This window comes from Salvia miltiorrhiza, chromosome 6 (genome assembly GCF_028751815.1).
Source record: "Salvia miltiorrhiza cultivar Shanhuang (shh) chromosome 6, IMPLAD_Smil_shh, whole genome shotgun sequence".
NCBI lineage: Eukaryota > Viridiplantae > Streptophyta > Magnoliopsida > Lamiales > Lamiaceae > Salvia > Salvia miltiorrhiza.
In genome coordinates, this window is record NC_080392.1 from 41,498,461 (window position 1) to 41,516,016 (window position 17,556).

Sequence of the window (17,556 nt, forward strand, 5' to 3'; positions counted from 1 at the left end):
GCCCAAAAAATGAGGCCCAAGATAATAAAATCATGAAGCCCAATAAGTGAGCCCATCATCACCCTTAAAATAATTAGTAAATTTTAATATTAATCACTAATTAAAATAATTAGGATTAATAAAGAAGCCTAAAATAATAATTCTTATTGGGTTAAATAAATAAATCAAACGAGGCCCAGCTAATATAATACAATAGTCCAATTAATTAGAATGAGTAAGGCCCAATCCGTTAATAATCCTTAGCCCAATAGAAGATAATAAGGACCCAATTAATCAATGCAGGGCTTTTTAATTTATTAACACTTAGCCCATCTCAAATAAATAAGCAAGGCCCGATTAAAATAAAAACAAGCCCAAAAATCGGCCCAAACCCGGCCCAAAATCCTCCCCTTTCTTCCCCAAATTCACGCCTTTTATCTCTCTCTCTACCGACATCTCGTCTCTCTTTTCGGGTCGCGCTCGCTTAGCAAAACACACGCACACAAACGGGGAAGCTTTCGCGCGCCTCACAACAAAACACACGCACACACACGTGGGGGGGAGCGCGCGCGCGGCAACACCACACACAGACGGGAGAGAAGCGCCGCGCGCGAGCTGGTAAAAAAGAGGCCTCCTCACAACAAAACACACGCAACACACTTTTTTTATCTCTCTCTCTTCAATCACCACACACACACTTTATATAATCTCCCTCTCTCTATCTTTTCTATCTCTCTCATTTTTCCTCACAAACTCACGCATCCCATCTGCCCTCTCTTTCCATCACGTTTCCGGCAGCGGACGAGCGCTTGATGCTGCTGCTCGTTCTCGCAGTGGCTAGCGGCGCTTGGCCTTCGGCAGCGCCACCCCGTGCGACGGCGTCTCGCATCGCTTCGGGTCACGCCGCCTCGCCTCCTACCAGCCAACAGCCGTCGTCTTGGGCCTCCGCCTGCTTTAGCTACGAGCGGTCAGTGGGCTGCTGCCACCTGCAGCACCGGCAGCTGCGACTTCGTCAACTCAGAGTGAGGCTCCGACAGACCCCCTCCCAGCTCTCACCACTTTCTCGACTCTCACTCTCTCTCCGAAGGTAAGCAAGAAGGATTCAACTCAGATTTGAAGAAAAGAAAGATGGGTTCTTGGAGAAATCTGAAATTGTATAAATGTTATGTCCTTAGGTTTTCTTGTTTCCAAAGGTTCTGTACAAATTCTTCTTTGTTTCTGAAGATTACGGAAATGGAGTTGAGAATAGGAGTATGAAGTTGAACCTTACACACCACAATTCAGTTCACAAAATAGCATAGGATTTTGAGCAAAAATCAAATACTGTAAATTTCAGTTCATATGTGCATATGTAAACATGTTGTGAAATATCAGAACAGCCGTATGAATTGGTATGAATTGGTGGTTCCCTGAGGGTGATGATACCCTTGAGTAGGTGGATAATAGTCTCTGCAGATATTGTATATCACAAAAATTAGAAATCAATTTGGAAAGAGAATGGAAAGATGCAGAAATTTCTTTGTTGCATTACCTTAAAATTGGCTGTGAAATTGGGCTGCAGTAGTTGAAAATGGTGGTGTGAGAATGGTGAAAGTGGCTGTGGTTGTTTAAAGAAAAATGGGGTGGTTTGGATGGATGAGGATTGTGGAATTTTTTTCAACTTACAGGTATGAATACTTCAGCTGGCATGTAAGACTGAAGAATTTCCTTCAGCATGCGTTCAAAATTCTTCAGCATGCTTTAGGATTCAGCATGCTTAAGATTATTCTAATTAAAATATCCAAGAGATTAATATATTAATTATAGGTTCCAAACTCATTTAAATACATTAAGACATATAAGCCTAATTCTTATTGAAGCATAAAATCCATTTGAGCTTGCTTCTAACATAAATAAATTACTCATGGGCTTAAGTAAACAATCGATAAAAGATTCATATTAACACTTCAGTGTTAAATTCTCCACAATAAATTAATGGACTCAAAATATATTTTGAGTGCATCATTATTGAAAATAAAAAAATAAATCATCACATATATAAATTATCAAATTCATATAAGTTCGTATTTTATAAATGGATGCTGAACTCTAATTACCATAATCAATCCTTAAATCAGTAATTAAAAGTATATAATCCTTAATAAAAAGTCGGGTCATTACATACTATCCCCCTTAAAAGAAATTTCGTCCCGAAATTTGCATACCTACGTGAAAAGTTCTGGGTATTTTTCTTTCATCTGGTCCTCAAGTTCCCACGTTGCTTCTTCTGGTCCATGGTGTCTCCACAGTATTTTGAATGACGCGATCGATTTATTCCTTAACTCTTGCACCTTTTCGGTCCAAAAATGGCTTCAGGTTTTTCCCTCGTACGTCAAGTCTGGGTTAAGAATCATTTCATCTTGATGAATCACGTGTTTGGGGTCAAACACGTACCGTCTCAGCTGTGACACGTGGAACACATTGTGGACGTTTCCAAAGCTAGGTGGCAGTGCCAACCTATACGCTACGGGACCTATTCTTTCAAGGATCTCATAAGGTCCTACAAAACGAGGTCTCAACTTACCCTTAACACCGAATCTAACGATCCCTTTCGAGGGTGATATTTTAAGGAAAACCTTGTCTCCAATCTGAAATTGTAGTTCAGTTCGTCGGGTATCAGCATAAGACTTCTGTCTGTCCTGGGCCTCTTTAATTCTTGCTCTAATCTGGCGGATGGTCTCGATCATCTCGCTTACTGCATCTGGCCCAAGGATTTTTCTTTCACCCACTTCATCCCGGTAAAGTGGTGATCTACACTTCCTTCCATACAGCGCCTCATAAGGTGCCATATCAATGGTTGCCTGGTAACTATTGTTGTAGGCGAATTCGATTAACGGCAGCACTGATTCCCAACTTCCTCCTCGGTCTAGCACCACTGTCCTCAACATATCTTCAAGGGTCTGAATTGTCCTTTCTGATTGTCCATCTGTTTGAGGGTGAAAGGCGGTGCTAAAGTTTAATCTCGTTCCCAACTCTTTCTGCAAACTGATCCAAAATCTAGAAGTAAATTTTGAATCTCTATCTGAAGTAATGGATATTGGTATTCATGTAGCCGTACAATCTCACGAATGTATAGTTGGGCTAGTTTCTCCGGATCCATGGGTACTTGGAATCGGTATAAAATGAGCGCTCTTTGTGAGACGGTCTACTATTACCCAAATAGATGTGTTGCCCCTATTGTCTTGGGTAGACCCGTCACGAAATCCATCGCTATGTGCTCCCACTTCCCATTCTGGACTTTCCAATGGCTGTAATTTCCCATATGGTCGTTGATGTAAAGCTTTCACTTGCTGGCATGCAAGGCAACGCTCTACAACCGAGGCTATATCTCCGTTTCATCCCGTCCCACCAAAATTTCTGTTTTAGATCTTGGTACATTCTTGGTACTTCCGGGCATGAGCGGTACTAGGGCGTGTCATGAGCTTCACTCATGATCTCGTTTCTCCGTTCCTCGTTATGGGGAACACACAATCTTCCTCACAAAAGAACTGCGTTATCCGTTGCCTCTTGGTAGCCTCCTGGCGTGCCTGTTCGGATCTTGAGACGAACTTTTTCCAAGCTCTCATCGTTCTCTGGGCACTGACGATCCTTTCTCTGAGGTCTGGGACGGCTACCAGAGTTGCAATAATTGCTCTTGTCGTTTCCGGTGGCTGAACCACTTCTATCTTCAATTTGTCAAAATCCCTTACAAGCGTGTCTTCTTGAGTGAGAAGAAGTCCTAACTCGGATTGAGTTTTACGACTTAAAGCATCAGCTACTACATTAGCTTTTCCCGGGTGGTAGTTGATACCGCAGTCGTAATCCTTCACGAGCTCGAGCCATCTCCTCTGTCTCATATTCAAGTCTTTCTGCTCGAAAAAATACTTAAGGCTTTGTGATCAGTGAAAATTTCACATCTAACTCCGTATAGATGGTGTCTCCAAATTTTCAAAGCATGCACAATTGCTGCTAGTTCCAGATCATGAGTGGGGTAGTTCAATTCATGTGGCCTTAGTTGTCGCGAGGCGTAGGCGATGACCTTCCCTTCTTGCATCAACACACAAACCTAGCCCATTTTTGGACGCGTCTGTGAAGATCACAGTATTCTTTATCGGCTGCTGGAACTGCTAGCACTGGTGCAGTTGTCAATTTCTTCTTTCAGCTCTTGGAAGCTGGCTTCACACTCTTCGTTCCACTTATACTTGATTCCTTTGCGAAGTAATTGCGTCATTGGTCTCGCTATTTTAGAGAATCCTTCGATGAATCTCCGGTAGTATCCCGCCAAACCTAAGAAACTCCGGATTTCATTAGGTGTGGTTGGTGATTTCCACTCGCGCACTGCTTGCACCTTAGCGGGGTCCACCTTGATTCCATCTGCTGATACGATGTGCCCTAGAAACATTACTTCTTTCAACCAAAATTCGCACTTGCTGAATTTGGCGAACAACTTCTCCGTCTTTAATGTCTCCAGGATGATTCTTAAATGATTTTCATGCTCTTGGTCATTCTTAGAATAGATGAGGATATCATCTATAAACACTAAGACAAATTTGTCTAAGTATGGATGGAAAACTCGATTCATGAGGTCCATGAATACTGCCGGTGCATTGGTTAGACCAAATGGCATGACAACGAATTCATAGTGACCATATCTTGTGCGGAAAGCGGTCTTAGATATATCCTCTGGTCTGATCTTCAGTTGATGATAACCAGACCTTAAATCTATTTTTGAGAATACACTGGCTCCTTTGAGTTGATCGAACAAATCATCTATCCTTGGAAGAGGGTATTTGTTTTTAAGCGTCAGTTTGTTCAACTCTCGATAATCAATGCACATTCTCATGGTTCCATCTTTCTTCTTGACAAAGAGTACAGGCGCTCCCCAAGGCGAGACACTGGGTCTGATGAAACCCAAGTCCAAGAGTTCCTGTAGTTGCACCTTTAATTCTTGTAGTTCCTTTGGGGCCATCCTGTACGGTGCCTTTGATACTGGGGCAGATCCAGGGTTCTAGATCAATGGTGAAATCTAGTTGCCTGTCTGGAGGTAGTTCCTTGCAATATTTCAGGAAAAACTTCTGGAAAGTCTCGTACTATTGCCACATCTTCCACTTTCTTGTCTTCACTAGCTTCCCCGTTTAGGTAGACGAGATAAGCTGTGCTTCCTTCCTTCATCATCTCTTTTTCTGGCTTGTAATGCGGATATCACTGGTACTCTTTTCTTCATACCTATGCCGTGAAATTCCGTCGGTTCCTTTCCAGGTGGTCGAATAGAAATTTTTCGTTCACTACAAAGGATGGTGGCGTGATTCTCAGCTAGCCAGTCCATTCCTAAGATCATATCTACGTCCCACATGAGCAGAATATTAAGATTGTTCACTACCATCTTAAGTTCTCCTATTTCAAATTCTACGTTCGAGCAAACATGTGTGGTGGTAGATCTTTCCTCCTGAGGGTGTGTAGTGATTCTTAAGGCACACTTAGCTCGTTCTGATTCGATTTCTAAGGTATCTACGCAAGGGGCAGATATAAAAGAATGCAGAGGCACCAGTATCGAACAGAATCATTATGGAAAAACCTTTAAGCTTGCCCATACCTGCCAGGTTTCCTTGGTTTTTCTCGAGCTGGTTTTGGGTGAGAGCAAAGGCTCTCGCCTGCTGCGGCAATGGTTGCTGCCGCCTCTGTTGCTGTTGGCGTTGTTGGTTCCTGTGTTGGTATTGCTGTTGGTATGGCTGTTGTTGGCGGGGCTGGTATTGGTATTGCTGCTGGTATGGCTGTTGTTGGCGGGGCTGGTGTTGCCCTGGAACTGCTTGCAGGGGCTGGGCATAAGTGGCCCTGATTGCCGCGCCCTGCTGTTTGTTGGGGCATTGTGAGGAGTAGTGGCCCTTCTGGCCACACGTGTAGCAACTGTCAGTTCCAGCCTTACAAACACCACGATGTGGTTTGTGGCATTTTGGACAAAGGGGAACTTCATTTTGTCTTTGGCTGCTTCCAGCCGGGGCAGGACCCTGTTGCTTCCCTTGTCCTTGTTGCTGATATTGTCTCAACGGCGCATTTCCTTGCCATGGTCTCTTGTTAGTCTGATTTTCATTTCCTCCATGGTCGTTCCAGTTGCGCTTCCCTTTAAAGTTCTGAGGGCGTGCAGGTGGGTTGGCTGGCGCTGAGGTCTGTGGCGGAGCCAACCTTTCTACTGGCATCGCAGCTTCGATGTCCAGTGCCCTGTTCAAAGACTCAGTGTATGAGAGTCCACCATGACTAGCTAGAGTCATCCGAATCTCGTGCCTCAGACCGGCACAAAATTTTCTCCGCCATTTTCTCATCAGTATCCACCTGTTGCGGAGCATAACGCGATAGATCGCAGAACTCTCTGTCATACTCTGTCACCCGTCTTCTTCCCTTGTTTCAGGCTATAGAACTCAGCCTCCTTCTTCTTTCTGTAGCTTTTGGGAATATACTTATCATATAATCCCGTCTTAAAGTCTTCCCAAGTGTATGCTGCCCATTGTTCGGGAGTCAGAGTCTTTCGGCGGGCTTCCCACCAAAAGTCAGCCGATCCGGCTAGTTGGAAAGACATACACGAGAGTCGCTCCTCTTCTGTGCAGTGTAGGAAAGTGAAGATACGCTCCAAGGCGCGTATCCAAGCTTCGGCCTCGGCTGGGTCGCCTGTCCCAGTAAATGTGGGCGGATTCTGTCGAAGAAACAGTTCTTCAGTCCTTCTAGCAGGGGGTGGAGGGGGTGGGGTGGGGTAGGTCCCTGTCGTTTCGCCGCCCTTCAGGTATTTCATCGCGATTTCCATCATTGTTAACGTTTCTCCTAGGGGGGCGACCTCGTTTAGGCGGCATTCTGCAAATTACAAACACCCTTTTTAATACATTCTATACAGGAATCTCTAAGGCAATTAATAAAGAACTGTTTGTTTAACTTATCATAACTCCAAAACTAAAATATAACAGGAACCGTTGCATGCACAAGTCACATTATTCAAAGTTACTATATTCTTAACTGACTCGTGAAGAATAAAACCCGTAGAGAAACATAGAACATATACGAGATCGTCGCAGAAAACTCATGCTAGGGTCATTTTTATCTCATGGAATATTGCCTCATCGAGGGCTTTTACATCGTCAACCCAAAATGTAAGTAAAGTCTATCTAGTACTCCCTATGATGTATCGGCTTACTAGTTAAGTAATCACAAAAGGGTTTTTATTCGCGGAACGTCCTAGAGACCAACATTTCCGTACTAATGCTAGCTAGAAACAACATAAATAAAATCATAGTCATTGGAACGAATTATCGTTTCCGGAGTACATTCACAAGCTAAAACTATCAAATCTATGAACTCTGAGTCGCGGTACGACTGTTCCTTGGTGACGCCAGGGGGTCCTCTTCTGGATCCTCCTCGGGGTCCTCCTCCTCATCCTCGCCCGGCTCCCAACTGGGCAACGGAGTCTCTCCCTGGCCCTCGTCTGTCTCCCGCATGATCTGGGCTGAGCGGAAGATATCGTCCACAATCTCACGGATCGGATCGTCTCTGGTGCTGATCTTGGCCGTGGCACGAGGCTTGATCGGAGCTGGAGTTGGCACGGGCTCGGGACGAGTAATTCTCATCGTACCATACTGTGCTGTATCGTCATCCTCCTGCATAGGGTATTTACCCCTATCTAGAAACTCCCTCATGTTGGCCATGACCCTGTCGACATCTGCCATGGAAGCCTCAAACCTTGCGTCTATCGTAGGTATCAGTGGTGGTGGAGTAGCAGTAGCTCGGATTGCTGAGTCAGGAGGCGATGGGAAATCCCTACGAGCCCGTGGACGAGAAGGGCCTGTCTCGTCATCGTGCCTACCACGGCGCCCTAGAACTGAGGCACGTGGTGGAGAATCTCGTGGCAAGGCCATCGGAGACTCAGGGGCAGTAGCGGGTGTCTCCGCTGGCAAAGGCGTCCCCACTTGTACGTAGTCTCCCGGAAGGATGTAGGGCCCTAGAGGGGCGCGGCCCCACAAAGTGAAACAGATCTGAAGCTCCGCAATAAAGCTAGGGAAGTCTCCCATGAGGTCATGGTAATTTTCTCGGCGAAAGATATAGTGGGCAGAGATCTGCCTAGCCCATCCCTGCCACTCGGAAGGTAACAGTAAGATCAACCTCTGGATACCGTCATACCCTGATACTCCATGTGCACTCGCCTCGACCCAGTGTCTGTGAAAACCTGCGAGGAACTGTCCGAGGTTATCCCCGTGACATGGAGCATAGGTGCGGTAGGACCGCTCGACCTCCTCTGGACTAGCCCATGGGGGCAGTGGTCGTCGTCGGGTGAAAACAGTCCTCGCCATCTAACAAAGGAAGTTCTATCGTCAAAAGTAGCACACAACAAGTAACTTAAGGCGATAAGGTTCTAAATATCTAAAATCGGAAAACAAGTTTGGTTCAATAACCATAACGTGCAAAAATACCTCATCATCTAAATCTAGCATTTACACAAGCCATACAGGTTCTTAATACTTAATTACAGATTACTAATTCGACTATCATATAGTTCTAGTGTCGTTGTTTACCGGACTTAGGGCTTGTTTTGTGATGATGATATTTTCTTAAATCTAGCAACGAGCACTAAAAGTTTCAACAAAATAAGTTCAAAAGGCCAAGCTAATTCGAGATCTCATCGTAGAAAAACACTCGAATATTTAAGCTATGCCCATGCCATCAACGTACTATTGGCGTTCGTTATGCTGCTCAATCTTCATGCTCGTGGTTTCATCATGCGACCTTTCGTGTGATTCTTCTTTCTCTATTTCGACCGTCATTGTCGATGTCATCGTAACATGAAGAAAAAAAGTTAAGGCATCTCCCTAAGTTCTCTTCTATGTTCCGTCGTGAAAGTGAGCATATATAACTTAACAGTTCTAAGTTCTTGTGATTCATACCATAGTCATACTTATTCATGCTTCATACATTTCAAGAAATTAACTTAATTAAAACTTGAAAGTACTTACCATAACCTCCGTTGAGCGTGACGAGATGTAGTGCCAAGCTTTTGTCAACTAGTTCAAAGTGTATTTACTTACTTAATCTAGACTCAACTTAGAAGGAATGAGTAGTACTCAGAGCAAAAGAAACGCTCTGATACCATTCTGTCACGACCGCACTTGCTAAGGATAGCAAATTCGGGAAAACCGCGACTAAGGGAGGGAATTTAGGAGCGGGATTTAGAAAGGGGCATATTCGGTTTCTTGATGATTTGACTTGTATAAAGAAATCAATCGAAATATCTAGAAATCAATGAAGGCCACAAGGGGACCGTACATAATATTATTCAAAGGGGTACTCAACGAGTTTGAGTACATTATTAAATAGTACATATTGTTTTGACAGATAACATAATGTCTTAGTAAAATCAGTGTTTGCAGCGGAATAATAATTTGAGTATATGTATGAAGACATATACTCTACTCTGAGGTACTCGTCCTAGATTGACAGAAGCTCCGCTTGCACACTACATCCTCGATCACTGCTCAACCTGCACATTTATAAATACATGCAGGGCTAAGTACAGGAGTACTTAGTGGACACTTGCCGAAATTTACATACATGCATAATATTTTATTGTCAAGCCTTTCAACAGTAGTAAGATACGAGGGTTTTCCTTTAAAGACTCGTATTTACCAAACATAATATCATTTCTTTCATCAATAACCCGCGCAGGTATTTTATATCATTAATTACCATATCAGTAACTCGTGCCGAGAGGGAGGCCTCCCTCTACGGACACTATGATCGGCCAACCCGCTAGATGACTCACGATCACAAGGTGTACACTAATTCCGAAGGGATTTGCGGTCCCATCCAGAATCCGAATTCGATTAACATCAGATAGGCAATTAATAATAAAACATAAAGCATTTAGGCATTGACAATATCATTTAAATTCATAAGCATAAAGTCTTAACAATTCTAATATATAATTTTAGTTTATACATAGAAAGCCTACCTGAATAGCAGACTCACGGTTTAGCTCTAACTCTGGTGCTTGACCTTTAATCCGAGAAAATAAAATAAGATTCTAATTCTCGAAAAATCTCAATAAATGAGGATGCGTGAAATGATTATGCATGACTCATATTCCTTTAATTAAATTATGGGATGCTAATCCTATTTAAGGAATTAAATCTCGTCTTATGAGGTCGGATTATTAATCTTTAATAATCTACTCATCTTAAAATAATCTAATTCACTTACTAATTAATAATTAGTAAGTCTTAAAATTTTCTCTAATTAAACTTAATAGAATAATTATGAAGACCCAATTAAAATAAAATAATCAAGGCCCAAAAGGAATTTAATTCGAGCCCAAAAGAACAAATTCGAAGCCCAGTGCATTAATAAAATTAGGCCCAACATCAATTAAATTCTAGAGCCCAAAAAATGAGGCCCAAGATAATAAAATCATGAAGCCCAATAAGTGAGCCCATCATCACCCTTAAAATAATTAGTAAATTTTAATATTAATCACTAATTAAAATAATTAGGATTAATAAAGAAGCCTAAAATAATAATTCTTATTGGGTTAAATAAATAAATCAAACGAGGCCCAGCTAATATAATACAATAGTCCAATTAATTAGAATGAGTAAGGCCCAATCCGTTAATAATCCTTAGCCCAATAGAAGATAATAAGGACCCAATTAATCAATGCAGCTGGGCTTTTTAATTTATTAACACTTAGCCCATCTCAAATAAATAAGCAAGGCCCGATTAAAATAAAAACAAGCCCAAAAATCGGCCCAAAATCCTCCCCTTTTCTTCCCCAAATTCACGCCTCTTTATCTCTCTCTCTACCGACATCTCTTTCTCTCTTTTTTTTTTTTTTTTCGGTTCTCTCTCTCTCTTTTATCAAAACACACTCACACAAACTTTTTAATCTTTCTCTCTCCTCACAACAAAACACACGCACACACACTTTTTTTTTATCTCTCTCTCTCTTCAATCACCACACACACACTTTATATAATCTCCCTCTCTCTATCTTTTTTTTAAAATATTCCTTCTCTCCTCACAACAAAACACACGCACACACATTTTTTTTTTATCTCTCTCTCTCTTCAATCACCACACACACACTTTATATAATCTCCCTCTCTCTATCTTTTTTTTAAAATATTCCTTCTCTCCTCACAACAAAACACACGCACACACACTTTTTTTTTATCTCTCTCTCTCTTCAATCACCACACACACACTTTATATAATCTCCCTCTCTCTATCTTTTTTTTTTAAAATATTCCTTCTCTCCTCACAACAAAACACACGCACACACACTTTTTTTTATCTCTCTCTCTCTTCAATCACCACACACACACTTTATATAATCTCCCTCTCTCTATCTTTTCTATCTCTCTCATTTTTCCTCACAAACTCACGCATCCCATCTGCCCTCTCTTTCCATCACGTTTCCGGCAGCGGACGAGCGCTTGCTGCTGCTGCTCCGTTCTCGCAGTGGCTAGCGGCGCTTGGCCTTCGGCAGCGCCACCCCGTGCGACGGCGTCTCGCATCGCTTCGGGTCACGCCGCCTCGCCTCCTACCAGCCAACAGCCGTCCGTATTGGGCCTCCGCCTGCTTTAGCTACGAGCGGTCAGTGGGCTGCTGCCACCTGCAGCACCGGCAGCTGCGACTTCGTCAACTCAGAGTGAGGCTCCGACAGACCCCCTCCCAGCTCTCACCACTTTCTCGACTCTCACTCTCTCTCCGAAGGTAAGCAAGAAGGATTCAACTCAGATTTGAAGAAAAGAAAGATGGGTTCTTGGAGAAATCTGAAATTGTATAAATGTTATGTCCTTAGGTTTTCTTGTTTCCAAAGGTTCTGTACAAATTCTTCTTTGTTTCTGAAGATTACGGAAATGGAGTTGAGAATAGGAGTATGAAGTTGAACCTTACACACCACAATTCAGTTCACAAAATAGCATAGGATTTTGAGCAAAAATCAAATACTGTAAATTTCAGTTCATATGTGCATATGTAAACATGTTGTGAAATATCAGAACAGCCGTATGAATTAGTATGAATTGGTGGTTCCCTGAGGGTGATGATACCTTGAGTAGGTGGATAATAGTCTCTGCAGATATTGTATATCACAAAAATTAGAAATCAATTTGGAAAGAGAATGGAAAGATGCAGAAATTTCTTTGTTGCATTACCTTAAAATTGGCTGTGAAATTGGGCTGCAGTAGTTGAAAATGGTGGTGTGAGAATGGTGAAAGTGGCTGTGGTTTTAAAGAAAAATGGGGTGGTTTGGATGGATGAGGATTGTGGAATTTTTTTCAACTTACAGGTATGAATACTTCAGCTGGCATGTAAGACTGAAGAATTTCCTTCAGCATGCGTTCAAAATTCTTCAGCATGCTTTAGGATTCAGCATGCTTAAGATTATTCTAATTAAAATATCCAAGAGATTAATATATTAATTATAAGGTTCCAAACTCATTTAAATACATTAAGACATATAAGCCTAATTCTTATTGAAGCATAAAATCCATTTGAGCTTGCTTCTAACATAAATAAATTACTCATGGGCTTAAGTAAACAATCGATAAAAGATTCATATTTAACACTTCAGTGTTAAATTCTCCACAATAAATTAATGGACTCAAAATATATTTTGAGTGCATCATTTATTGAAAATAAAAAAATAAATCATCACATATATAAATTATCAAATTCATATAAGTTCGTATTTTATAAATGGATGCTGAACTCTAATTACCATAATCAATCCTTAAATCAGTAATTAAAAGTATATAATCCTTAATAAAAAGTCGGGTCATTACATTTAAATATAATAACTCACTATTAAACATCGTTCATTTTCATAGGAGCTTGAAAGACCAGGGCTGACTTGTGAGATTATACAATTTGAAACTTGTAAGATCATAACTAACTTTTAAACACGATCATATATCTTGTATGGAGCTAGAAAAATCATAACATGCTTTTGCGTATCATCTCGTTTGGAGCTTAAAATACCATTTCAAGCATCATTTCGTTTGGAGTTTGAAAGAATAAAACTGGCTCGTGAGCATCATCTTGTTTGAAGTTTGAAAGACCATAACTAAGTTATGAGAATCATCTCGTCTAAGGCTTGAGAAAATTGATGTGATATTCAAATTCTATCATATCAATTTATTTAGTATTTCAATTGGTAAATTTATATAAAAAGTCAATGTGTAATCCATTTTTTTAAAAAAAATTGTGTAAAATATCTTGTCTTATAATCAAATTTAAATGAAGAAATAATTTATTTGATCACAAGTATCTATTTTTAAAAATAAAATTAAATAATTTTGATCAACTTAAATTGACAAAGCAATTCAAATTGTATTAATTTCAATCACTCCACCAATTAAATGTGGGTTTTTGGTTTGAAGAGTAAGAGCATCCTTTTATAGGAGTAGATTTTATTTTGGTGAAATCTCATAAAAAAATCAATGTGGGATAAGAAGATTTAGATAAATAAAAATGAATAAATATGAAAATGTTTGGAGAATTAGGATAAATAAAAATGCAAAAATATGGTGATGCCACATAGGAGTATTCCATTTTAATTTTCTATTATATATGTGATGATTTTGATTCTTATTCTTGTCCTAAACCCATATAATAATACCAACTAATTTCTCGAATTTGTTTAAATTTATAAAATATGTATATAATCAAATAAAATATAAAGCAATAATTGGTTAATAATCTTGATAAAATTTTAAATAATAAGAACCTATTTATTTCAAACATATTTAAATATATATATATATATATATATATATATATATTATTTTTCAAAGTTAAGTATATTTTTATTTAGATTTTTAAATGGTAAAGTTTAATAATCATTTTATTTAAATTTTGAATTGTGAGATTTAATATGGATTCAATATATATGAGAATGTGTTAGATCAATCAGGAAATGATAATTTATTTAAAATTATATTTCATGATAAAATTGAATAGGAGAATCTATTTATCTTAAATGCATCTCAAAAGTATCCTTTTATTTACGTTTTCTTCATGGTGAAGTTCAATAAAGATCAATGTGGGAGTGATGAAATATTAATTTGGGAACGATGATAAGCTAATATATGAATGAAAATTAAGCCTTTTATTGATCAGATAGGTAATTATGAGATTAATGTGGGAACGGATATTTATTTCAAATTTTTTTACATGACCAAATTAAATTGAAGAATTTATTTATTTCATATATATCTTAGTATCATTTTCTTTATTTTATATGACCAAATTAAATTGAATAACTTATTTATTTAAAATGCATTTAAGTATTATTTTATTTATTTTATATGACCAAATTCAATTGAAAAACCTATTTATTGCAAAAACATCTATACTTTTATTTATTGCAAATACTGAAATCTAATTACGTTTTTTAAAAAACTTTGAATTATGAATTTCAATGGAGTTGGGTCATTAAACTCTTTTTTTATTGGATGCTTCCTGGAATGAGTCATTGAATTTGGATCATCTTCTTCATCGCTCTCTATCATCAATGGTTCATTAGCAAATTTAGCATCCATGTTGTTGATAGCTCCTTCAAAAGACTCACTAGCATTCCCGGTCACTTTACCTTTGGCATAAATTTCAACAAGTGTATCATAATGGGGAAAGGGAACCCCATATAATCTCTTTGCTTTCTTATGATTCTGTCACATAAAAGAAAAGAAATTAATTTCTTTTAACACATAAGCAATATTGCAACAGGGACTGTGGAAAAGAAACATAGTAGAGTACCATTCTACATGGACAGAATGGTATGCCTTAGCTAGCATGCTATAAACAAAGAACCACCCTCCTGCCCAAATATAGAAACATTATTCCTTAACACTAGTACGTATTGCAGTGTTTACAAACTGATGCAATGAGACTACATTCATGTATCTCTACTTAGATGTCACAAAAAAGAAATCAAAGCAAAAAAGTACTGCCATAACCAGAAATCTCGCCAGTAATCTTCTCAATTTGTGACTTGATATCTGCAAATTGCTTCATTCTTTCTTCCTTCTTAAGTTTTAGATCTTCCACTAATGGTCTGACTGAGGCTAGTTGCCCTTTCAAAGACTTGCTTTCAACTATAATGAATACTTCTAACTTTGGCCTCTTGATGCATATTTCAAGGAGCTGAAACATATAGTAGATAACACAGAGAATATAACAAGGACATAATGGAGTTTAAGATTATTGTAATTCAATACACCATAATTTTTTACATTAAGCCACGAGAGTGCAGAATCAAGGGAGTTGTCAATCAGCCAATTACAAGTACAGAGGGTTATGGGGTGGAGTGAATTTGTGTTTAATAGGCAACAACCAGTAAGACAAATTCCCAAAGCTCTGAAAATCTTTGAATTGTATTGTTTTATGTTGTTGTGACACAATTAGACAAAAATTGAGTGTATAGTCTCACTTCACTCATAATCATGTGCTTCGAGCCATCACTACAACTTTGTCAAATATGGAAGTGAAAAGAAAGGTTATATTATGCATTCTTGCATGACATATTCCATAATACTCTAGTAGAAGGAAGTGAATATGTTGTGTTTCTTACTTAGCTTAAACTGAGTTTGATTTTATTGCACTGAGATAGGGTCAAATAGTTTTACCTGAAAGAATAGTGTTGAAGGGAAATAAATATATAAAGTTATGTATATGACAGATCCTGAGAACCCCTGCAAGATTTTTCACTATTTAGTGACATGACAGATGCTATAATAATTTGGAAATATATATAGGATGGAAAATAATCAAGCTAACCAAGTTAGCGAAGAGGGAAGTAATTGAAGAAGAGGTAAAAATAAACGATTTTGGACATTTGAAGAAGATACTGTGCTCTTAAACTGTCTACATGAGTTGTCTTGTGATCCTAAATGGAATAGTGAAAGTGGTTTCAAGAGTGGTTACATGAATAAGCTTGCTAAGAAGATACCCTCTGTCCCCACATGGCTCAATCCAACGCCAGGGGAGTTCTGTTGGCAGCGGCGGCGCTCCTGTTTGCGACGGTGATGTTGCCGGAGGTGGCGGCGGTGCATTACATAGTAGGTGGCAACATGGGCTGGAGCCAAAGTGTGAACTACACAATTTGGGCTCAGGACAAGAAGTTCTACAATGGGATTGGCTCTGTATGCTCTCTTCTCTTCTCTTCTCTTTCACTTTCAGATCTACTACTCTTTTTTTGATTTATTCCTTTTTATTTTTCTTTTCAAGACTCTTCTTTTTTGTTGTCTCATGTTGATGGTCTTGAAAAAAAAATTGATCTTGGAAACTGAAAATCTTTGATCGGTAGTTGCTTGCGATCTGTTGTTTTAGCTCACTTTTTTGTAGGTATAGTTTTTCAATCAACCTTAATTTTTCTTAACCTTCTACTTTGTGAATGAATTATGTCTTCCTTTTTACATACATGTAAGAAAGTGTGCATTGTTTTTAATACTTCTTGTAATTTTAGTCGCCCAAGATTGAGTTCATATCTACTTGTTAATAGTCAATTAGACTGCATTGTTATTGCTCTGTTTGATGTTGTTTAGCTAATAAAATCACATCATTAAGTTTTGAATTTGTGACAGTTGAAGGGATTATCAAGAGTTAGATTAAGTACTCAGTTCTTGAGAGATATCTAGGAAAGAGTGGTGAACTGATATTTCTTAGAAGAATGAAAAATTGAAAATGTTTATGATCCATGTTTATCTCATTAATTAACATTTATCACTGAAGCTTTTTTCCTTAAATCCACAATCCACTTTTAGTTAAATATGAATAAAGTGTCATTAGTTAAGACTGTTGGCCACAAAATTATTGCAACAACTCATGCTTTGGACTATAATATCACTGTATGAACAAAGCACCTCACTTCAATCATTTCTTTGTTTAGCATTGTTTCAGTTCTAATTAAGGTATGTTCAATTATTACCAACAACACTCTTTGGTGCATTTGATGCACAATGAATGCATCATCTGCCCTAATTAAAATTCTAATGTGAGGAATTAATAAACTCTAATTTGGGAATGTGTACACAAGTTTTTGCCTAGATTGTATATTTGTATGTTAGAGGCTGGCATTGTTGTTGCATCATTTTCCACTTGGTGTTGTTGGCAGTTTTCGTGTACGATAGGAACCAGATGAACGTTCTTGAGGTAAACAAGACAAATTTCGAGAGCTGCAACTCCGAGCATCCGCTCCACAACTGGACTACGGGTGCTGGGAGGGACGTCGTCCCCCTCAACGTGACCAAGACGTTCTACTTCATCAACGGGAAGGGGTTCTGCTTCGGGGGCATGAAGGTGGCCATCCATGTTGAGTAACCTCCTCCTCTGCCATCATTCTCACCGATAAAGAGCAGCTCTCATAGGCTACCTTCTAAATGTAATGCTAAAATCTAATATCAAGGGCCCATTAATAAAGGTCCCTTGGCCCAAGCCTTGTTAAAACCTTTTTGGCGAAAATCTAGTGGGAAAAACAGCAGTAAAGGAAAAGAAGTATTTGGTCTAAATAATAGAGTTCGAATTACACAT

The 17,556-nt window shown here is 39.1% G+C and overlaps 1 protein-coding gene across 1 annotated transcript in view; it reads left to right on the forward strand.

Annotated features, from left to right (window-relative positions):
• LOC130990970 (early nodulin-like protein 17) overlaps window positions 1–17,350 on the forward strand; it is a 58,012-nt gene extending 40,662 nt beyond the window's left edge. The window contains exon 2 of the mRNA XM_057915177.1: window positions 17,141–17,350. Within this exon, the coding sequence (XP_057771160.1) occupies window positions 17,141–17,346 (206 nt within the window). The 3' untranslated portion in view covers window positions 17,347–17,350. The remainder of the gene's footprint in view (window positions 1–17,140) is intronic.
• Window positions 17,351–17,556: the final 206 nt, after the last annotated feature.